This window comes from Eptesicus fuscus, chromosome 10 (assembly GCF_027574615.1).
Source record: "Eptesicus fuscus isolate TK198812 chromosome 10, DD_ASM_mEF_20220401, whole genome shotgun sequence".
Taxonomy (NCBI): Eukaryota; Metazoa; Chordata; class Mammalia; order Chiroptera; family Vespertilionidae; genus Eptesicus; species Eptesicus fuscus.
Genome location: NC_072482.1, coordinates 95,304,148 through 95,327,295, shown reverse-complemented (window position 1 = coordinate 95,327,295; position 23,148 = coordinate 95,304,148). Strand labels below are relative to the sequence as shown.

The 23,148-nt window shown below is 57.2% G+C and overlaps 1 protein-coding gene across 3 annotated transcripts in view; it reads left to right on the top strand.

Annotated features, from left to right (window-relative positions):
* The window catches only part of PRKN (parkin RBR E3 ubiquitin protein ligase), a 534,126-nt gene that overhangs the window by 370,472 nt on the left and 140,506 nt on the right, over positions 1 to 23,148 (top strand). For all 3 annotated transcript variants that reach the window (XM_054722613.1, XM_054722614.1, XM_028132921.2), the window contains exon 7: positions 17,620 to 17,756. In XM_054722613.1, the coding sequence (XP_054578588.1) occupies positions 17,620 to 17,756 (137 nt within the window). The remainder of the gene's footprint in view (positions 1 to 17,619; positions 17,757 to 23,148) is intronic.

The following is a 23,148-nucleotide window of genomic DNA, read 5'->3' as shown; positions in this document are numbered from 1 at the left end:
AGGATTTAGAGGGAAATTTTGATTTCTCCATAATGGTAGAAGAATGCATCAGATGACAGTATCTGAAGGTAGCGATCGCCCTTTTTGATGCTCTATCAGTTTGTGACATCAAATCATAGAAATTGTTGAGAATGTGGAATTGATTTCCTCATTGGTGATAGTGTTGAGGCCTAGCTAAGCCCCATGTCCCCAGAGCGCAGCAACGGGTCAGAAGTGCCCCTGCTCAGGAAGTGATGGTTGAGTGAGTGAGTGAATCTGCTGAGTAAGAGGCCAGCTGTTGACCGAGCCAGATCATTACTGTAACGTAGGGGAACAGTCTCCGGTTCTGCGATGTCTATTTTCGCCTTTACTGCTCCGTTATCATTTCTTTCAACTGCGTAACAAAGGGAGGAGTCTGCGCTGCTGTGAGCATGGGATACCCATTGCTCTTTGGGACTTGAATTTCTTTTTGTTCCTCTTCTTCATGCTCACTGAAGGTGGTGGGGGACACCGCGGCCAGTGTCCTGCTTCCCTGTCGCCTGAAAGTGACTAAAACTCCTCCTCGCTCTGCATCGCCTGGCTCTGAGCTGCGGGTCTTCCCCTGCACCCTCACCTGCAGAGACTTTAAAACAGGCCTCACCGAAGGTGTGCGGACAGGGCCCCGGCCTTCCAGCCGAGCGACCCCTCCCAGCTCCTACCCGACCCCCCAGGGAGGGGCAGAGTCGCCGGGGGCCTGGACACGTCTGTGGTGGCGGTGACACGGTCACACTGCACTAGCAATAATTTACATGCCCGGGTGGAAGATGGATGCAGACGAGGGGAGAGAAGAGGGAGAACCTTATTCTTGATTATCCAACTGGGAACAAAAATAAAGCGGGAAGAAGAGAACATGGCACGTCCTCGTGGCCACAAATCCGACCGCTGATGACTGGGCAAGCGGCTGTCTGGTCGGATGGAGAAGTCATGCCTCCCCGATTCTGAACCTGGGTGGCTGGGAGGGTCATGGAGCCCTCCGTTTGGACAGAGAAAAGTCATGGGGCCCGGCTGGCGTGGCTCAGTGGCTGAGCATCGACCTATGAGCCAGGAGGTCAAGGTTGGATTCCCCGTCAGGGCACATGCCCGGGTTGCAGGCTCAATTCCCGGTGAGGGGCGTGCAGAAGGCAGCCGCTCCATAATTCTCTCTCATCATTGACGTTACTATCTCTCTCCCCCTCTCCCTTCCTCTCTCTGAATTTGATAAAAACAAAAAAAAGAAAAGTCATGGGGTCGAGCCGGCCTTCGAGGTATAAAGTGGAGTTTGCTTTTGGGCCTTTGTGGGAGCTTAAATTATGCAGCCCTTTTAGGCGTTCCTGCGAATGAATTATTAACCCCCTTTGGCCTTGTCTGTGTGCGCTCACCTGGGTAAAGCCGTTCTAATGTGGAGGCGGGTCCCCCTGACTTCTCCCGGGTCTGCTGTCAGGAAGAGCTGCTCACAGATGAGAGATGAAAGGGCCTCGCTGGGCGGAGGGAGCTGACGGGAGACTGAACCACTTCGGCAGGAAACTTAGCATGCAGCCCAAGCCCTGGGACCGTCAGGGAGACTGCACAGGAGGAGGAGGAGGCGGCGGGGCCCGGCCGGGCCCGGAGTCCAGGCCCGGGGCTCAGCGGGCGGGCCCTCGCTCCTGAGGTCTTCTCCATTAGGGTGGCCTGCAGCCTCGTTCCTCTCGTGTGCCTCTTTCCTCGTGTTTGAAACGGGAATTTGAGCTGAATAACATCCACGCCATTTAATAAGCACACCCTAAGTGCACGCGAGGGGGTTCCTGCATCTGGCCGTAGGAATGGGAGAGAAACGCGCTGGCAGGCGCTGAACGGTGCTGTTCCCGCCGACCCCGTGCTGTCAGGGACCGCCACCGAGGCGCCACCCTCTGTCCCGCTGGGTGTCCTAAGGGACAGGGCTCCCCGCCCGGATGCTGGCCATCGTCCAGGAGCCGGCCCAGCCCGGGGCTGTCTGCGGTCCTGCTCCCGGGATGAGCAGGGCACGGGCTTCTGGGGCGGTTCCGTTGCTGGAATCATGGGCTAACACGGGAGTCTCCCTGCGCAGCCTGCTCACCACCTGCGATGCCCAAATGCCATCTGCCGAGCCGCCGCCCTCTGTGTGCAGCGCCCACCTGACCCTGCCTCTCCGCCCACAGCTTCCTCTGGGGTGAACTTGCTGTTAGGGTGAGGTGGCGGCAATGTGAGGTGTCTGCGTGTTGGGGGACCGCCCTCCTCTGTTCCTTGGCAGATGGGGAGCGACTTTCCACGCCGGTGCTGAATGGCGGGGCCCGGTGTGGCATCACGGCAGGTGGCCTTTGTAGGTCACCAGATAACCTGTTAAGGACAGAACTGAGTGTGTCAGACTTGGATGCCAGAGTTTGGAATATGCTAAAGCTCCTTTAAAGCTGTCCCTGCTGATAGAATGTTCTAGTAGGTGCAGTGTCTGTACTGTTTGCACATTAGCCTGTGCCTCCTGACCCGCCCACTGGGCTCTCTTTTCTGTTCCCCAGGAGCTGGGTCTGAGGATAACTGAGTGTGCCCATCCCCCTCCCTTCGTGGGGCTCCTTTCGGGGACCCCCGTGCGTTGCTCCTGGTGCTTGTCATCGCAGTCCTTGACATGTCACCCGGGGTGTCAGGCTGTCTGTGCCCTGGAGGGGGCGTGTTTGTGCAGGGGCGGGGCCAGGGGTGTCTCTGCTCGCAGCCTGTGGCGCTGGAAGGCCCGGGCGGTGAGGGGCAGGGTCCGCGTGGACGCTGGTGTGGGGCGTGGCGAGGGCGCATTTGGACACAGAAGGACGAGGGAGAGAAGGGCGTCGGGCCACCTGTTTGTCAGACGGGGCTGACATGATTCAGGCCTGAGGACTATTCTCTCATTTGAGCCCCGTGACCGTCCTGTGTCACAGAAATGATGACGCCCCATTTTACAGACCAGGGAGCTCAGGTCCCCGCAGCTAAGAGGACCGCCCGGCACCTGGCTGGGCCGGGAGGGGCGCGGGTGTCAGTCTGTTCCACCGCACACCTCTGCTCTCGGGCCTCCCACCTCGTCATCGACGCGGTACCCCGGGCATGCATGGGTCTGCCTGGGCCCTCAGGGTGCCCTGGTCTTAGGAGAATCTAAGGTAGGGCTAAGACTCGAGGCCGGTATTTTGGACACGTTACTTAATTCTGTCCTGAGGATTCCAGAGCTTGAATCACAGCATGTTTCTAAGGGTTAAGTGAGTCAGTGTATTGAAAGCAGCCCGAGGCACCCAGCACACACTCAGTAAACACTGCCAACCACGGCCGTCAGCACCACAGGGGTACCTGCCGCCCTGAGCGGACTGAGTAAGAACACGGGAGCCGGAGCTGGTTGCTCAGTGGCTAGAGCGTCAGCCTGCAGACTGAAGGGTTTGAAGGGTCGTCGGCTTGACTCCCATCAAGGGCCCATAACTCAGTTGCAGGCTCAATCCCCAGCCCTGGTCTCTCTTACTTCGATGTTTCGCTCTCTGTGTCTCTCCCTCTTCCTTCCACTCTCTCCAAAAATCACCGGAAGAAGTGTCCCGTGTAAAGATTAACAAGAAAAGAAAAGACGCACATGAGGCAAGGCCACTACGTCTGGACCAGGAGGTTAACTCGAAACCAACCTCCCCCTCTCCCCGCCACCCCGAAGCGCTGAGAGCTCTCAGAGCTGCTGTTTTCCAGAACTTTCAGGCAGTGGCACTGCAGACCCACCCCCACCGTTGCCTTCCTGGGACTGACTCACCCAGTGGCCAGGCTGCGCCTTGGGTGTTGCCCTGCATTCCTGGACTCCTCACCCGTCCTCCTAGTCCCGCTCTGAGCCGATCGGACACACAAACATCACTGCTTGCTCCTCTCACCTTTCCGTTTATTTAACATTTTGGATTTGATTAAAAAATATATGTTAAAAAAAAATAAAAACTAGGCACCTAGGAAATGAAGAAACGTATCCATCGGAACCCTACCGGGCCCGATGCTGAGGCGTGAATGAGTTCACAGGAATAAAGACTTCATTGCAGGAGTCAACGTTAGATTTAAATTGTAAATTCTCTGCTGATACCTAATTCCAGTCTCAGCCAAAGTGAACTGAATGTTAAAGCCCAACTCAGGCCACGGGCGGACGGCAGCCCCATCTAGGGGTGGAGCCTGCTTTCCTTCTCTCCTCAGCTGTCCTTCCTGGCTCTGTTCATCGGCACCCCCCACCCCCAACCACCGCCCCTCACCCCCTTATATCCCCAACCACCACCCCTCACCCCCACACCCCCAACCACCACCCCTCACCCCCTCATATCCCCAACCACCACCCCTCACCCCCTCATATCCCCAACCACCACCCCTCACCCCCCCACCCCCAACCACCACCCCTCACCCCCTCATATCCCCAACCACCACTCCTCACCCCCTCACACCCCAACCACCACCCCTCACCCCCTCATGCCCCCAACCACCACCCCTCACCCCCTCATATCCCCAACCACCACCCCTCACCCCCTCATATCCCCAACCACCACCCCTCACCCCCTCACACCCCAACCACCACCCCATTAGTGGGAGAGGGGAAGCTCAGCCTCTCTGGAAGCTGCGGGTGCTGTAAGGGGAGGTGGAGGACTGGGTGGTGTTTGCCAGGGAGCAGGCCCCAGGAGACACTGCCCTCCCTAGGGAGTCACTCCAGGGCGAGCTGTGCTGAGGAGACTGCACGGAGGTGGCAGGACCCAGCCTCCTGGGGTGAGAGGAGGTGCTCCCCACATCCTCTCAGCTGCACTGGGCGGGCCCAGACCTCCTTCCCAGAGGAACCGGAATGACCGCCCCTCCCCCTGGCAGAAAAGCTCGTGTTCTGTGTGGGGAAAAGGCGTGAAAAAGACCAGAAGAAGTGCTGGCTGGCAGGTCACCAAATATGGACCAAAATATGTACCGGGTGTGGAGATGGTGGGAATGTGTGTGGGAGGCTCGGAAGGGAGCTCTATGCTGTGAGACCGCAAGGAAACTCCCGCTCCCCTGAGAGTCTGCAAACCCCCCGACTCAGACACTGCGAGGCCGCCCACACCTGGCTCCCAAACCGAGTAAGAAAGGAGCGTGTGCGCTGAGCTCAAAGGCTTCTCCCCTTGACCGAAACAGAGCCGGGCTGTGGCAGACCAAGGTGAAATGTGGGATGTCTGCAGAGCCCCGCCCAGTCCCCTGGCCCCGCCCAGTCACATGGCCCCGCCCAGCCCAGTAAGCATGTGACTGACTGGGGCCCAGATGGGCCACTGAGGACAGCTGTGCACGGAGGACGCACCCAGCGCCTTTGCGCTGCCAGCGCGGGGCCTTGCATCACTGTCCCGTTAGTCTGAGCGGAATGGAGCAGATTGTTTATTTTGGTTTGGCTCCGCTGCAGGGTGTAGCATCAGCTGTAACTCCGAGAGTGACAAATTCCAGCGGCAGTGTCACCCTTTAAACACGGCAGGAAGCTCTCCGAGTGCGTTTCCCAGGGGGAGGGTTCCTGACCAGGCGGCCTTGCTCTCACGGTAGAATCAGGTCCCTCCTACCCCACTGAGCGGGGCTGCTCGCAGCTTCCCGCGGGCTCAGGAAGACAGGCCCTTGTTTCTGAGGAAACACTCATTGAGGACGATTCCTCCCTTCTCCTCGGAGCGGATGTAGCGCTTTCCATGCAGCACACGGAAAAGGGTTTGCAGAGAAGCGTCAACCATCCTCAGCTCCAGGTGAGAAGGAATCGGTGATCGGCACGTCCGCCTTGGCTGCAATGCCGTGGTCACGGGTCTGACGGTGCCCAGCGAGCGTGGGCCACGCCTTGTGTCCTGCCTGGTGCTCACGGCCACATGGCTCTGCGGGGTGGCCCGATCTGCAGCCCCACTGCCAGTTCGGGGCAGACAGTGGTGCTGGCACCCTGCTCGGGTCCGTGGGCCCCCCTCCATTGCAGTCCCGCCGTCCACGAGCCAGGGGGACAGCGCCAGCTCTCCGGGCGTCCCTGACCCCCTCAATCTGCTCTGCGAGAGGACCCCTCTCCGGACGCGTTGGAAGGCGTCCTGCGTCACCAGAGCAGGGCACCGTGAATGTCACGGGCCCACCCTCTCTGAGACCGACCGCGCGAACTGATGAGCCGCCCGGCCTGGGTTCCTGAAAGCCAGTGGCCAGGCTCTTCGGAAGCTCTGCTCTGAGGAAAGGAGGGTAAACTGCCTGCACCGCAGAAGCAGCATTGCCTCTGTGCTTGTGATGACGTTCAAACCGCTTTAGTTTCAGAAAACTCCCCCTGTAAACCAAAACCGCAGTGTCGATAACATTTTTCATACGTCCTGAAAGCATTGGTAACGCCATACTCTGGGGCTCTACAAACCAATGAATGCTGAGAGAGAGAGGGAGAGAGAGAGGAGAGAGAGAGAGGGGAGGAGGAGGAGGAGGAGGAGGAGGAGGAGGAGGAGGAGGAGGAGGAAGAGGAGGAGGAGGAGGAAGGGGGAGGGAAGGGGGAGGAGGAGTGGCATGTAATACATGGAAGGCAGTTTTCCAAGACAAGTAGGAAATATACAGTCTCCAAATTTAGGGCTTTTCTCTAATAAGGTGGCTGCGTCACCGGTCGCTGGCGAAAACCAGGCGTCAGACCCTGTGGCCTGGCCTTCGGGAGGCACCCTGTCCCCTGACCCTCAGCTCTGCCAGCGAGACGGGCGAGCCCCCGCCAGTCAGAGCCTCTTAGGCTGGAGCAGGACCGGGGCCCGCGGTTATCAGGCGTCCTGGAATCCTCACAGCACGTGGGTTTCTCTTCTGTTCCTTCCCTCGGAAGCGGTAGTGAGGGCGTCAGGAGTGTTAGTGGGATTCCAGGTCAATTCTCTTCAGTGCACTGGGAACGAATTCACAAACACTGGAGCGGATCAAACCCTCTGAGCCGTGTCCCTCCCTAGGAAAATGAAAGCAGAAATCACAGTAACAACACACAACAAAACTACACATCAGTGCATATATGTGGATACATATGCCTGTGATGTGTATGTGTGTTGATACAATCTGAAAATAATTAAAGCCCAAGGCAGCCCCGCGTTTCTTCCGTTCTGCTTGGTAGGGAGACCTCTCCGTGTGCCCACTGGGCGGACAAGCACCGAGGCCCCGCCCGCTGCTCTCTCCGCCGCCCCTGCTGCCGTGCGGGACCCGGGAGGCAGCGCGTGCTTTCAGGTGGAGCAATGCGTTATACGTGACCACAACGGGATTAAGAAGGCGACTGTGTGTGAACACATCCCCGTTGCTGCCTCCCTCAGAATAGAGGGGGGAAAGCAGTCACATGAAAAATCTTTTGTTGAAGAAACATTTCATTCTTTGTCCTCCTTCCTGGTCATTAAATTTCCCATCGAGGTTTAATGACGTACCATAATGTACACACGGTGAACGTGTGCCATTGGATTCGTTATGACAACTGTAGACACCTGAGCAACCACCCACAGTCAAGATAACGAACATCTCCATCCCCCCAAAGTGTGCTTGTTTCTTTGTATTCCCCCACCTCTGTCCCCCTTCTCATTCCCCATGTGCCCCTCATCTGCTCCCTGTCACTGTGGATAGCTCCCATTGGTTAGAATATGTACACACAGAACCATCCAGGATGTACTTTCTCTTTGGTTGGCTTCTTTCACACGGCATAGTCACTCTGACCTCATCCATGCTGTCCTGTGTATCCATAGCTCATGATTACTCTGAGTCCATCCATGCTGTCCTGTGTATCCATAGTTCATGATTACTCTGAGTCCATCCATGCTGTCCTGTGTATCCATAGTTCATGATTACTCTGAGTCCATCCATGTTGTCCTGTGTATCCATAGTTCATGATTACTCTGAGTCCATCCATGCTGTCCTGTGTATCCATAGCTCATGATTACTCTGAGTCCATCCATGTTGTCCTGTGTATCCATAGTTATTGATTACTCTGAGTCCATCCATGCTGTCCTGTGTATCCATAGCTCATGATTACTCTGAGTCCATCCATGTTGTCCTGTGTATCCATAGTTCATGATTACTCTGAGTCCATCCATGTTGTCCTGTGTATCCATAGTTCATGATTACTCTGAGTCCAGCCATGTTGTCCTGTGTATCCATAGCTCATGATTACTCTGAGTCCATCCATGCTGTCCTGTGTATCCATAGTTCATGATTACTCTGAGTCCATCCATGCTGTCCTGTGTATCCATAGTTCATGATTACTCTGAGTCCATCCATGTTGTCCTGTGTATCCATAGTTCATGATTACTCTGAGTCCATCCATGTTGTCCTGTGTATCCATAGCTCATGATTACTCTGAGTCCATCCATGCTGTCCTGTGTATCCATAGTTCATGATTACTCTGAGTCCATCCATGCTGTCCTGTGTATCCATAGTTCATGATTACTCTGAGTCCATCCATGTTGTCCTGTGTATCCATAGTTCATGATTACTCTGAGTCCATCCATGTTTTCCTGTGTATCCATAGTACATGATTACTATGAGTCCATCTATGTTGTCTTGTGTATCCATAGTACATGATTACTCTGAGTCCATCCATGCTGTCCTATGTATCTATAGTTCATGATTACTCTGAGTCCATCCACGTTGTTCCGTGTATCCATAGTTCATGATTACTCTGAGTCCATCCATGCTGTCCTGTGTATCCATAGTACATGATTACTCTGAGTCCATCCATGCTGTCCTGTGTATCTTTATCGATGAGAAATATCCATCTGTGGGTACGCCACAATCCCTCCACTCACCAGTTCAGAAACATCCGGTTGTTTTCGGTTTGGGGCTGTTACAAATATGGCTGCTGTGAACATACGCTTTCCTGTCAGTCGGTTAGATGTTAGGGGCGATGGCTGGAGCCAATGGTAGGAATATGTGTACTCTTTTTAGAAACCATTTTCCAAAGTGGTTTGTGTAAGCAGCTTCCACTCGGGGCAGCCCTGGTTCTGTCCTGTTCCCTGTGTGAGCAGCGCCCCTCTCGGCCCCTTCGCCTCCGGATGCGGCAGGTGCACGGGCTTTGCCTGGCCCCTCCCTGGTCCAGGGCTGGACGCTCCCTCAGGACAGGAGAGGGGCGTGAGCTCAGGGCTCAGCTCACTCGCTCCCTGGCTCCAAAGAAAAGGAACAGAAGGGAAGACAGGGGCTTCGCACTTAAATTAGCTTAGTTGTTGGACGTTGTATGAGATACTTTGCTGCCTTTTCCTTTTTAATACAATACCCTTTCTGGTTACCCTTCCGGATCTGGCTCAGGGCTCCCTCCCAACATGGCTTCCCACAGTAAAACCTCCGGAAATCCCCAGACTTTTCCCCGCGAGCAGCACGTGCGTTAGCCTGAAGATTGTGGGAAAGCGGGGCCCTAAACATGAACTGTCTTTTGCACATTCTTTCACGTGAAGCTTGAGTTCCACCAGCGGACAGGCAGACCAGCTGTGGCCATACGACGGGAGATGGTGACCCCTCAGGACCCCGAGGTCTTTAGGGGCCCCCCGATCGGAGCTGCCACTCCACGACCTTCATGCTCCAGGGCGGTGCCGAGCCAGCCCCAGGGTTTGGGGGCGCAGAGCAGGCGGCTGTGTCTGCACTGATCCCCTTATCTGGTTTCATGCTTGAAGTCGCTTGGATTTGCATTGTCATGCCATGTTGACTCTGATTATTTTAGCACAATATTGTGGCATGTTACACAGCGCTTTTCCGGCTGCATGTAAAACAGGAAGCTGAACGAAGAGCATAATATTTTCTACATGCGCCACAAATCCTTCAAGTGCGTTAACGTTTTCATGCGAATCCTCTAACGGTGCCGGGAATCCCACCACCCGCCTCCCCTGGAGCCGTCCTCCCTGTGGATCTGTTTGGAGATGACAGCCACCTTCCAGGCGGTTCTCCGTTTCAGACTGCTTCAGAGAGCCGGCCTCTCTCTCTCTCTCTCTCTCTCTCTCTCTCTCGGATAGAAGGGACCACGGCGCCCGTGTCTGTTAGCGCCCCTCAGTCACCGTCAGGGATGATGGAACAGCCCGCGAAGTCCTCCTGCGAGGCTGGGTGAGCCAGCAGCTCAGGGTATCACCCTGAAGCCACCCTGCGCCTGGACTCACTTCTCGGGGAAACAGCTCCCACCATCCTGGCCCCGGGCTGGCGGCCAGCACATCAGTATTTCCGTCCGGAGACTTGGGGTCACACCAGAGCAGTTTCCGTCTCGGCGGGGTTCTTGCTTAACCAAGATCCGTCTTCCTATCTTTCTCACCCGGCCGCGTGCGAGGGCGGCGGAGGGCGCAGCGTCCGCTCCCGGCTGTTCTCACAGAAGGACACGCCGCCACATGACAGTCCACGCGCGGGGCGTGGCCGGGAGAGGCCTGTGCGGAGCTCTCCTGAGTGAGCGCACCGGCAGGGGAACCGGCCCTGGGCTGACCGGGAAGCCTGCTCTTGTCCGATCGCCGGGGGCACCGTGGGCTCCGTAACGCCGCTGAGCCCTGAGGTGACGGCTGCGGGCGGGTGAACCTCTTCACCAGCTGCCTCTCCTCCCGCGGCCACACCCCTTCAGTGGCTCCTCTCCCTGGTGACAGGCAGCAGTGCTGTCCTCATGACCCCCACCCCCTGCCGCTGCTCCCCGGCCTCAGTTTCCTCGGCCAGAGGCCAGGCTCTCACGGTCAGCCGGGTCCTTTAGTGGATTACTCCAAAAGGGGTTGGCCGCTGAGCGCCTCACATTTTAACTTAAAAAAGAACTTGGGGCCACATGCTGACGTCAGACATTCTCTTGGACCCGGTGGTGCTTCATGCGGCGATGGGATGGAGAATCCGTTAGGAAGGGACCAGAGTTTCCTTTCCTTCACCGTTTCATCTGTCAGGCCTTCTCCACGTCATCTGCTGAGATAGTTTATCTCCCCTTTGTGGACGAGGGGAGCCGTGGCGTTTGTCTACCACCTTCTCTCCCGCGGAATGAGTGCGCTGAGCCGGGAGCTATCGGGGACCCTTCCAGGAACCCCAGAGATGGGGAGGGGTGTCGAACCCCACCCTTACGGTAGCACTTCCTCCACTGTGAGCCCCTGACCTGTCTTCCCCCGACAGAGCCGTGACCCCCCAACAAAGCTGTGACCCACAGAGCCGTGACCTCCCACAGAGCTGTGACCCACAGAGCCGTGACCTCCCACAGAGCTGTGACCTCCCACAGAGCCGTGACCTCCCACAGAGCTGTGACCTCCCACAGAACCATGACCCCACAGAGCCATGACCCCACAGAGCTGTGACCTCCCACAGAGCCGTGACCTCCCACAGAGCCGTGACCTCCCACAGAGCCGTGACCTCCCACAGAGCTGTGACCCCCCCCCCCCCACAGAGCCATGACCCCACAGAGCCGTGACCCCCCCCAGAGCGTGACGTCCTACGGGGAGGGAGGGGAGACCACGCCGTGCTCACCGGGTCCCCTTGACAGCAGTGCCTGGCAGGTGCCCCTGTCCAAAAGTCCGGGAGAGGGACCAGTGGAGTGACTCAGACTGTGGGCCGAAGAGCCTTTCGGGGTGCTGTGTGCGCGGGACATCGGGGCTTCCGCGGGGGGCTCCCGGCACCAGCCGCCCTTCCTGGGCAGCGAGCGGGCCCGTGGGGTGTGAGGCCGTGAGCCCGGACAGCAGGGTGGTCAGGGACCCGGTTCGGGACCCACAGCGCGGCCGTTCGCAGGGCTCCGATTCCAAGCCGACGGCCGGGCAGACGAACCGCTTGGGGACTGGAAATGTGGCCGCCGGCAGTTCTGGGGCCACTCAGCGGTCAGAGCGGCTTCCAGTCCGGACGGCGCGTCTGTCAGTCCGGACGGCGCGTCTGTCTGCAGGGGAGGCTGTGGGGGAGGCTGTGGGGGAGGCTGCGGGGAGGCTGCGGGGTTGGCTGAGGGGGAGGCTGCGGGGAGGCTGCGGGGGAGGCTGAGGGGGAGGCTGCGGGGTTGGCTGAGGGGGAGGCTGTGGGAGAGGCTGCGGGGGAGGCTGCGGGGGAGGCTGCGGGGTTGGCTGTGGGGGAGGCTGTGGGAGAGGCTGTGGGGGAGGCTGTGGGGGAGGCTGCGGGGGAGGCTGCGGGGGAGGCTGTGGGAGAGGCTGCGGGGGAGGCTGAGGGGGAGGCTGCGGGGGAGGCTGCGGGGGAGGCTGTGGGAGAGGCTGCGGGGGAGGCTGTGGGGGAGGCTGCGGGGGAGGCTGTGGGAGAGGCTGCGGGGGAGGCTGTGGGGGAGGCTGCGGGGGAGGCTGCGGGGGAGGCTGCAGGGTTGGCTGTGGGGGAGGCTGCGGGGGAGGCTGTGGGAGAGGCTGCGGGGGAGGCTGTGGGGGAGGCTGCGGGGGAGGCTGTGGGGGAGGCTGTGGGGGAGGCTGCGGGGGAGGCTGTGGGGGAGGCTGTGGGAGAGGCTGCGGGGGAGGCTGCGGGGGAGGCTGTGGGGGAGGCTGTGGGGGAGGCTGTGGGGGAGGCTGTGGGAGAGGCTGCGGGGGAGGCTGCGGGGGAGGCTGTGGGGGAGGCTGCGGGGGAGGCTGTGGGGGAGGCTGCGGGGGAGGCTGCGGGGGAGGCTGCGGGGGAGGCTGGGGGGGAGGCTGTGGGAGAGGCTGCGGGGGAGGCTGTGGGGGAGGCTGTGGGGGAGGCTGTGGTGGAGGCTGTGGGAGAGGCTGTGGGAGAGGCTGCGGGGGAGGCTGCGGGGGAGGCTGTGGTGGAGGCTGCGGGGGAGGCTGTGGGGGAGGCTGTGGGAGAGGCTGCGGGGGAGGCTGTGGGGGAGGCTGTGGGGGAGGCTGTGGGGGAGGCTGTGGGGGAGGCTGCGGGGTTGGCTGTGGGGGAGGCTGTGGGAGAGGCTGCGGGGGAGGCTGCGGGAGAGGCTGAGGGGGAGGCTGCGGGGGAGGCTGTGGGGGAGGCTGCGGGGGAGGCTGAGGGGGAGGCTGTGGGAGAGGCTGCGGGGGAGGCTGCGGGGGAGGCTGTGGGGGAGGCTGCGGGGGAGGCTGCGGGGGAGGCTGCGGGGTTGGCTGTGGGGGAGGCTGTGGGAGAGGCTGCGGGGGAGGCTGTGGGGGAGGCTGAGGGAGAGGCTGTGGGGGAGGCTGTGGGAGAGGCTGCGGGGGAGGCTGCGGGGGAGGCTGCGGGGGAGGCTGTGGGGGAGGCTGCGGGGTTGGCTGAGGGGGAGGCTGCAGGGGAGGCTGCAGGGTTGGCTGTGGGGGAGGCTGCAGGGGAGGCTGCAGGGTTGGCTGTGGGGGAGGCTGCAGGGGAGGCTGTGGGGGAGGCTGCAGGGGAGGCTGCGGGGGAGGCTGCGGGGGAGGCTGCGGGGGAGGCTGTGGGGGAGGCTGCGGGGTTGGCTGAGGGGGAGGCTGCAGGGGAGGCTGCAGGGTTGGCTGTGGGGGAGGCTGCAGGGGAGGCTGCAGGGTTGGCTGTGGGGGAGGCTGCAGGGGAGGCTGTGGGGGAGGCTGCAGGGGAGGCTGCGGGGGAGGCTGCGGGGGAGGCTGCGGGGGAGGCTGTGGGGGAGGCTGAGGGGGAGGCTGCAGGGGAGGCTGCAGGGTTGGCTGTGGGGGAGGCTGTGGGGGAGGCTGCAGGGTTGGCTGTGGGGGAGGCTGCGGGGGAGGCTGTGGGGGAGGCTGTGGGGGAGGCTGTGGGGGAGGCTGCGGGGGAGGCTGCGGGGGAGGCTGCGGGGGAGGCTGCGGGGGAGGCTGTGGGGGAGGCTGCGGGGTTGGCTGCGGGGGAGGCTGCGGGGGAGGCTGCGGGGGAGGCTGCGGGGGAGGCTGCGGGGGAGGCTGTGGGGTTGGCTGTGGGGGAGGCTGCGGGGGAGGCTGCGGGGGAGGCTGTGGGGTTGGCTGCGGGGGAGGCTGCGGGGGAGGCTGCGGGGGAGGCTGAGGGGGAGGCTGAGGGGGAGGCTGCGGGGTTGGCTGTGGGGGAGGCTGCAGGGTTGGCTGCGGGGGAGGCTGTGGGGGAGGCTGCGGGGGAGGCTGCGGGGTTGGCTGCGGGGGAGGCTGTGGGGTTGGCTGCGGGGGAGGCTGTGGGGGAGGCTGCGGGGTTGGCTGCGGGGTTGGCTGTGGGGGAGGCAGAGGGGGAGGCTGTGGGGGAGGCTGTGGGGGAGGCTGCGGGGGAGGCTGCGGGGGAGGTTGTGGGGTTGGCTGCGGGGTTGGCTGTGGGGGAGGCTGTGGGGGAGGCTGCGGGTTTGGCTGTGGGGGAGGCTGTGGGGGAGGCTGTGGGGGAGGCTGCCAGTGCAGATGAAATGAAAATGCGTGTGGTTGCTGAGATTTCAGCCATCGATCAGTTGTTCAGCAGCTGCCTCTAAGGAAGGGATTTAAAGTGACAGTTGCTAAGAAGATAAAGTCAAGTGACTTAATGGTGGGGCTTTCTGCCTCTAATGATTCTTATCTAATCAAAGGCTCTACTAAACCCCAGGAGCCCTGGCCGCTCTGGGAAGAGTCCCTAAGCATGTATTTTTTAAAATATATTTTTATGGATTTCAGAGAGGAAGGGAGAGGGAGAGAGGGAGAAACATCAATGATGAGAGAGAATCAATGCTTGGCTGCCTCCGGGGATCCAGTCCGAAACCCGGGCATGTGCCTCAACTGGGAATCGCACCGTGACCCCTGGTTCAGAGGTCAACACTCAACCACTGAGCCACGGCAGCCGGGCCCTGCACTCGCATTTGTGTCTAATTTGGCCTCGCACAGGGTCACCGGCTTCCCGCCTCCAGCTTGTGCTCTCACAGCCCCGTCTCTTCTCTCGCCCTGGGGTGCTCTCTCCACCCCGTTCCCTGGAACCCCAACTCTCCTTCAAACGCCACTGCTCTCAGTTCTTTTCTGACCTGCTGTCTGAGTGTGACCTGTCCTCTAACCCCTGAACTCACCCCCCGGGACCCCTTGTCCGTGTCCCTCCCCTGTCCTCTAACCCCTGAACTCACCCCCCGGTACCCCTTGTCCGTGTCCCTCTCCTGTCCTCTAACCCCTGAACTCACCCCCCGGTACCCCTTGTCCGTGTCCCTCCCCTGTCCTCTAACCCCTGAACTCACCCCCCTGTACCCCCTCCTTCATCCCTCCCCTGTCCTCTAACCCCTGAACTCAGCCCCCCCGGTACCCCTTGTCCGTGTCCCTCCCCTGTCCTCTAACCCCTGAACTCCCCCCCCCCCCGGTACCCCTTGTCCATGTCCCTCTCCCCACGTCGCTGGTTGCTGTTTACTTTGGGCGTAGACGTGCTTCCTTGTGTCTCGCATCTCAGACGGCCTGGAGGTTGCGTTCAGTGCCTGTCGCGTTCAGTGGGAAAGTTGGGACCCAGCCTCCCTCCCACCGCCCTGTGCAGAGGAAGCGGACAGACAGACAGACAGAGCTTGGCAGGTGGATGGAGAGGAGGCGGCACGGCAGATGAGGGAGAGGGACACCAAGCCGTGACAACATGCCCTGTTTTCTCGATACCAGGGAGCTGACTGAGTGGTTCACGCGCGTGGGCCCCATAGAGCCATCTCCCGGGGCGGGCACCTGTGACTGGTGCCCTGTTTTTTGCCAAGACTCCTTCACCATGCCACCTGCGTGGACAAAGGGGCCGGCCGCTCCTGTCAGGAAAGCGGGAGCCCTGCTGAGCGGTAACAGCGCTGTCCCCGCGGCGTCTGGGACTTCTCCGCGTGACGGGGCCGTGCGCGGCCTGTGAGTCACTGCTCTGGGCCGGCTCTCAGGGGGACAGTCACCCCCAGCTCCATCAGTTAACACTTATGTGTCATTTCAGCAAAGGACCCGCCGGCAGGTCAGGGCCCCAGCTCTTCCCTCCGCGTCCCCTCGGGGCCGCACTCACTAGGCGTCACCCCTCCCGGGCTGGGAGCCTAGAGCGGCCCCGGGACCCCACGCCACACGCCGGGCGCAGTTCACGCGCTGAGGGTCTTTTCAGCCTGGTTCTCTATAGGGACGTTTTTATACATGTTCTCGTATGTCCTCCCGGTTTCCATGTGCCGATAGCAGATGAGGGGTCTCTGCAGGCTTCATCGACCATGTGGCCTGGCCGGGATAGACAGCATTTCTCACGGCATCTGGCCGGGAGGGAGAGGGCGACACAGCAGCTCCTCGGGGTCACAGGGAGCAGACGGCTGCGTGTGCCTGTGTGGACGCGGGGTGTTTGTTAGACACGGGCAGTGTCATATTCTACCATCTTCAAGGAGAGAACGGTCACCAGGGAGATGGCTGGCAGTTCAGAACGCAGCCAGTGTTTCACTGGGAAAGGCCCTGAGTGGGCGTGCGTGGGGTCCCATGTGGGAGATGGAGGGACACAAAACTACTCGGGGACACGCCAGCTCAGACTCAGTTGACCATTGTCCTCAAGACCCATGACATTAAAACACCAAGGTCTTACCTTTTCCACTTTGTTCTGCCTTAGATATTGCTTTGAAATAAGTGAGAAAACAGAATTTTGAAAATATTCCGATCGTTAGCAAATTACCTTTTTGTGATACTAATGTTTGATGATCAATCTTCCTGTGGACAGGGCTCCTGAAGAACAGATGTGTTAGGAACTGGGTGGGAAATGAAAACTGTTTTGTGTTTTATGATCATTATGTAGAGAATAGGCTTATCTAAATAAGCGCCAACGACTTTTTTGCTATTAAAATTGCCTTGGGGCTGATCTCAAATTAATATATTCAGCCTGTCTCCTTTTTGTCATAAAATTGGATGGTTCATTTGCTAGCAGAAATACATGGTTATTCAGGAGATTTTTTTCCCCACTACAAAGTGTTTTAAAGGAATCCAACATGTTTAGGCTCTGTCTGTACCAATTTACAGCACCTCCTAAGCGTGATTTAAGAAACTGGATACTTGGGTGGGATGGGGGTGGCAACACGGACAAAACCTTAGCGTCGAAGAACCTCTGCGGAATCGTTTTTCATTGCGAAGCTCGCCTTCTCTGCTTCCCGGGAAACATGAGCGCCCGTTCCCCTAAGCACTTCGGTGCAGTCGTAATTTTTCTTTGGACTTCGGGGAAGCTCAGATTCCATATATTATTATAATTAAATTCAAGGAATGCTTACTTAAAACCTTCCAGGGCCTGGTGCTGGGGAAATGTCAATGTAAAGTAGGCACGTGTCTGCCTTCCAGGAGTCACATCCCTGGGAGAAACGTATCGATTCTGCGATGTCGTGACGGGTCGAGAGACATGCGTACGTGTGGGGGGTGACTAGCGGGTTAGGTGGGAATGAGGAGACAGGGACGCTGTTAGGGGGAGGGTGTATCAGAGCTCGCGTGGGAGCAGCTGCCTGGACTGAAACCGTGGACACAAACAGCAGTGTGGGGGTTGCCCGGGAGGGGGGCCGGGGGGAGGGGGGGCTAATATAAGGTGACAGGAGAAGATTTGCCTTTGGGGGGTGGGCACACGGTGCCACATACAGATCTTGTAACATAGAAACCCACACCTGAAACCTCTGTGTTCATGTGGACCAATGTCACCCCAGTCAGTTTAATTTTTAAAAATCCATAAATTAAAATTAACAGCTGACTAGTAAATGTTAACCTAAAACATGTAAAATTAGGGAAATAAACGTTCCGTGTGGTTAATGGAGCGCTTCCCACCTGGAGGACGGAGCCCCGCATGCAGAGCTCAGCGCCCAGCCAGCGGTCTCTCCGAGCGCGGCCTCGCCCTCCGCCTCCCTCGATGGGGTGCGGTCCTCCCTGCAGGGGGGGCCTCCCCGCACGCCCGGGAGCTACAGGCAGCGCCTCTGTTTTGCAGGAGCCCCGTCCTGGTTTTCCAGTGCAACCACCGCCACGTGATCTGCTTGGACTGCTTCCACCTGTACTGCGTGACCAGACTCAACGACCGGCAGTTTGTCCACGACCCCCAGCTGGGCTACTCGCTGCCGTGTGTGGGTAAGTCTCGCGCGTGCCCCGGTGGAATGCCGGTTCAGAACAGCAGGGCTGCTGGTGCAAACCTGTCTTAGCTGCACCGGGCCCCAGCTGAGGGTTGGAAAGGGAAATATCAATTTGATCGTTGCGGGCAAGACACCGTGATGCTTGGGTCACAACAAAACACTGCGGAGTGGGGAGCTGTGTCGAACCAGAAGGCGCAAAGCCTGCCGAAGGCCTGGGCGGTGAGGGCAATGGCTTTCGGCCCAGGCACCCGGCGCCTGCTCCCGGGTCCCCTGCAGGTGCCAGCCTTCCTGCACTGCTCCGAGCAGCACCGCCCCGAGTGTGAAGGCAGGAGCCTCATTTGCTAAACATTGGGCGCATCTACACACGTGTGTGAAACAACATACCGTATTTTCCAGCGTATAAGACGACTGGGCGTACAGGAGATTTTCCTGGGTTAAAAAGTCGTCTTATACGCCGGAAAATACGGTATATTAAAAAAGGAATCAAAGAAGGATGAGCTAGAGCTAAAATACTTAAGATTTGAAGTATTTTTTAAATCTTTCAACATTTACAACATTTTACTTGTGCTATATTATTATTATCTGTCTTTTTAATTGAGGTGAAGTTCATATAACATGCAATTAACTGTTTTAAGGGGTGCAGCTCAGTGGCATTTTGCATACTCACAATGCAGGGACTACCCAGCTTCCTCTAGATTTAGAACGATCTTATTACCCGAGAAAAAACAGCCCATCCATTCAGTAATCTCTTCCCGTCCCTCCTAACCCCCAGCTCATAGCAGCCCCTGTGTTTGTCTCTCTGGGTTTGTCCATTCTGGATCCTTCATGTGAAAGGGATCATACAACCGTGACCTTTTGTGTCTGCCTTCTTTCACTTAGCGCAGTGGTCGGCAAACTCATTAGTCAACAGAGCCAAATATCAACAGTACAACGACTGAAATTTCTTTTGAGAGCCAAATTTTTTAAACTGAAACTTCTTCTAACACCACTTCTTCAAAATAGACTCGCCCAGGCCGTGGTATTTTGTGGAAGAGCCACACTCAAGGGGCCAAAGAGCTGCATATGGCTCGCGAGCCGCAGTTTGCCGACCACGGACTTAGCGTTAATGTTCTTGAAGTTCATCCGAGTAGTGGCATGTATCTTCGTTCTTCTTCATGGCTGAATCCTATTCCATTATGTGGCCATACCACAGTTTGTTTATCTGTTCATTTGTCTCCGGGCATTTGCATTGTTTTCACTTTTGGCGATTATGAATAATGCTGGGTCGCATTGTAATTCTGTGGTTGACCTGTTGAAGGACTATCAAAGGACTTTCCACAGCTGATGCACCATTCCGCAATATCTCCAGCAAATTGTTACTTTTCATTGTTGTTGTTTAAACAGCCGTCCTGTTAGTGTGAAGTGGCATGTCATTGCGGCTTTGATTTGCATTTCCTTCCTGACCAATCGTGTTGAATATCTCTCTTGTGCTTGTTTGCCATTTGAATATCTATTTGGAGCAATACCTGCTCAAGGCCTATGTGCGTTTTCAATGGGGCCGTCTGCCTTGTGGTGGAGTCGTAAGCTTCCGTTATGTGTGCTGGACACTAGACCTCGATCAGATGTATGACTTCCAAGCCTTTCTCCTCTTCTGTGGTTGGTGATAATGTCCCTTGATAAACGAAAGTGTTTCATTTTGATGAAGGCCAATTTCTCTCTCTTTTTTTCTTTTTCTTTTCTGTTGCTGCTTGTGCTTTTGATGCCAAATGTAAGAACCCATTGCCAAGTCCACGGTCGTGAAAATGGACCCGTATGGTTTCATTTAATAGCTTAGCTCTTGCATGTAGGTCACGGATCAGTTTGAGTTCATGTCTGTCTGTGGAGTGAGGTTAGGGTCCGCCCCTCAGTGTGTTGGCTTTTACTGACTGCGGGTGAGTGAACATGCTTCATTGGCTCTGAGAATTGTGGCTGGAAACGGTGCGACCCTTGATCGAATGGTCAGCCTGTAAGTTCGGTTTCTTTCACACTTAGTTCTAATGTCGATCAAAGCTGAAGAATACACCTCCACAGTCTCTCAGAGACCCAATGCAAGTAGCGAATTGCATCACTGGCTTTGTAAATTATGACACTCGTTTTTCAGTTGTATCTGCCAATAACGCAGTGGTGTGTAAACTAGGATTTACATAATACATGTGCCAATGTATTGCTAAGGAAAACTTATCGCAAGGTCCTGCGCTTTTATGTTTTTAGCAAAGGGTTCAAAGGTCAGTGAAACATTTATTTGACGTTGGGAAAATTCTGTTTCTGTTTTTAATTTTATAATGAGATTTTTAAAAATTGATAAACCTTCTTCCTTCGCAAAACCAAATAACATGGAAACATTGGAAAATAATCCATTTTCAAAACGTATCTTCCTAGCCAAGCTACTTGTAAAATCAGCTTCTCGCTTATTTTTACATCTTAAGCCTTTTTCTCGGTAGAGAACGTTAAGCACGCTAAGTAAAGTAAAGTAAGCCCGCCTGGTCCGCGTGAGCCAGGCTTTCCCACGCAGCAAGGAGGCCCAGGCGTTCCCGTCATCCGTTCCCAATGGCCTGGAACCAGGCATTTCCTGAGGAGCGCTGGCTCCTGTAACAGGCGCGGTGCTGAGCAGTGCCGGCTCGGCGGTGGGGGGCTCACCGTAAACGTACCTGCCTCGGTACCGGCTAGGTAAGCGTCACGCCATAAAGCCTTGCCTTCCTTTCATAAAATGCCACCTCCTGGTGAGAACGCATCCTCCTTGGCTCCTCTTCCCTCTAATGTTCCGCAGCAACAAGCAGAGGGCGGCCTGCTCGTGTGGCTTGTCATTGGGAGAGACCACAGGCCGGGCAGGGCGGGCCCAGCCCACTGTTTCCCCTGGGCAGTGGCCCTCCCACACCGCGTACTCCATTCCTCCCAGTGCCAGCCGTCCCCCCGGATCCACGGCTTCACTCTCCGAGGTTTCAGTTATCCCCTGCTAACCACACTCAAAGTCTCCAGTGGGAAAATTCTAGAAATCAGCAATTCCTACGCCTCCCGTTGGGCGCCATTCTGAGTAGCCGCTTCATAGCCGCCTACAGTACCGCAGGGCTAGTGCTCAAGGCGCCCTGAACTACTCAGCACCGTCCCCAAAGCGCAAGAGCAGTGAGGCGGGCACGAGGCTGGCACGAGGCTGGCACTGGGGATCTGCCCGGGGGAAGCCAGAAAGTGCTGCCTTTAAATGACAAGGCGAGTGCGGGACAATAAGATGGTTTAAGAGGGAGGAGGGAGGGAGGGAGGGGGGCTAATTTATGAATTAAGCTCTAGCATAGGTGTGTCTGTGTAGGAAAATCATTGTAACAGGGTTCAGTACTACCCGCATCTGAGGCATCCACGGGGGGCTGGTACATATCCCCCATGGACGGGGGACTGCCGTTTTCCCAAAGTACTTACTCAACAAAATATAGTTCCGTTTGTCCCCATAGTGTTGTCATGCACTATTTCAGCCTTTTTATTTTTGCTGTGACTCAAATGACGTTTCCCCGTCCTATGTAAAAAGAGACTTTCCAATGTTATCATGGAAGGTTTTTATAGAAACAAACCGGATTGTCTTGCGTTTGCTCAGTAGAAGCGCTCTCCTCATTCATCACTTGCTTGATTTTTAAACGTCTTGCTAAGTGCCATGGCCTCACGCCCCACCCAGGTCACATCCCAGGGCCCATTCCAGCCTCGAGGTGAGGTCCGCGTCAGGGATAGCGGCGCTCCCTTCCTCGGCCTGCCACCCTCCCTCCCGGGCCGGGCCTGCGGTATTAGCGCGCTCTTGAATTAACGGCTTCTCTGCAGGAACCTTCACTCTCCTTAAGTCGCGTGTGTGGCTGAACAGAGTGAGCTAAGGGAGGTGATGTAGCCAAGCACAGGCAGCCTTCCAGAAAAGGGAACTAACAAGCGAGGGCCTCCCCTGAGTCTCTGTAGGTGGACCCCACTGTCCCTCCAGGCTGTCCCCTGTCCACGATGACACGGCGGCATCTGACATGCTGACCCAGGTCTGGGAGGGTCCCGCACCAGCCTGAGCATTCTTAGTGGAGCTTAGTTTTTTCATATTTTAGATGATATAAGCCCTAAGAACACCTCCAGTAAGCCAGCACACCTCCACTGTGGGTATTCAGCACACTGAGCACATGTCCTGGGGTGCACCAGAGGACGGGGAGCCACGCTCAAATCCCGACGCCGAGACGGAACCTGTGCAGGGCCAGTGACTGGACGGGGGTGCGCCTCGGTTTCGCTTTAGGGTGAAACAGGGAGACACAGCAGCACCCCTTTCAGACGCTGTCATGGGGACGGGCGAAAACAAAGCCGTAGCAGGTGCCTTTAGGCTACATGCTGGAGGCAGCTCAGAATGAGCATCGGCTTTTGTTACTTTGGTTGTTACTTAAGCATGCGTTCCCATGGACGGTACGATTTAATGTGTGTGCATATGCGTGTATATCCTTAGAGGAACATGTATTTAGTCATTCCTTAACTGTAGACGGGCATTTCCTGTAACCCAATGCATAAATCCACCAATTACCAGGCACTATCCACCTATCCAGCTCTCTGAGCAGCTTTCCCTCGGTTTATTTACCTTTGCCCTGGTTCACAGGGCGAACAGTAAGACAGACTATAAAGTAGAAATACTGCAGAATTAGAAGACCGACGTTTTCAGACTCTCAGGAGGAAGAGCAGACTATTGGGAACAAGAGTGGGTTGAACCCACGTCGTTTCTGAGGCACAGGTGAGCATACTGCGGGGTTCATTAGCAGCCGATGCCAATGGCGATGGCTCATCACTAAGACGGAAGTCACGTGTGTGCAAACGAAGGGGCTCCAGGTCTCCCAGGCCCGCCGGAAGGTGGGGTGTGGCTGGTCCCGTTGGTTCGGTGCCAGGAACTCCCCCCTCGGCTCTGAGCTGACCTCGGCTGCTCCGTGGGAGGTGACTGGACCTCCAGGTCAGGGCCTGGCATTGTCCTTGGTTTCTGGAAGCTCAGGCGCCGACCTTGTTGGTTCTCTGAAGGATGTCCGTTTCCCGTCCTGCCATGCCAGCTGACATGCCTGGCCAAACGGTTCCGTTCCCGGTGGGGACCACCAGCTGTCCTTGGAGTACAGTTCCTCCAGGAAAATTATGTCTTCAAGGGGCATTTCATTCCTAAAGCCATCCCTGCCTTTCGGTGACAAAGTTCATACCTAACGCAGATGTTTCTTCAGCCCTGGCAGCCACTCACACACACTCACACACACTCATACACACTCATTCACAAAACACACACACAAACATGCACACTCTCACACACACACACACAACACACACACTCACATATACATGCACACACACACTCATACACAACACACACACATGCACATGCACACACACACATACATGCA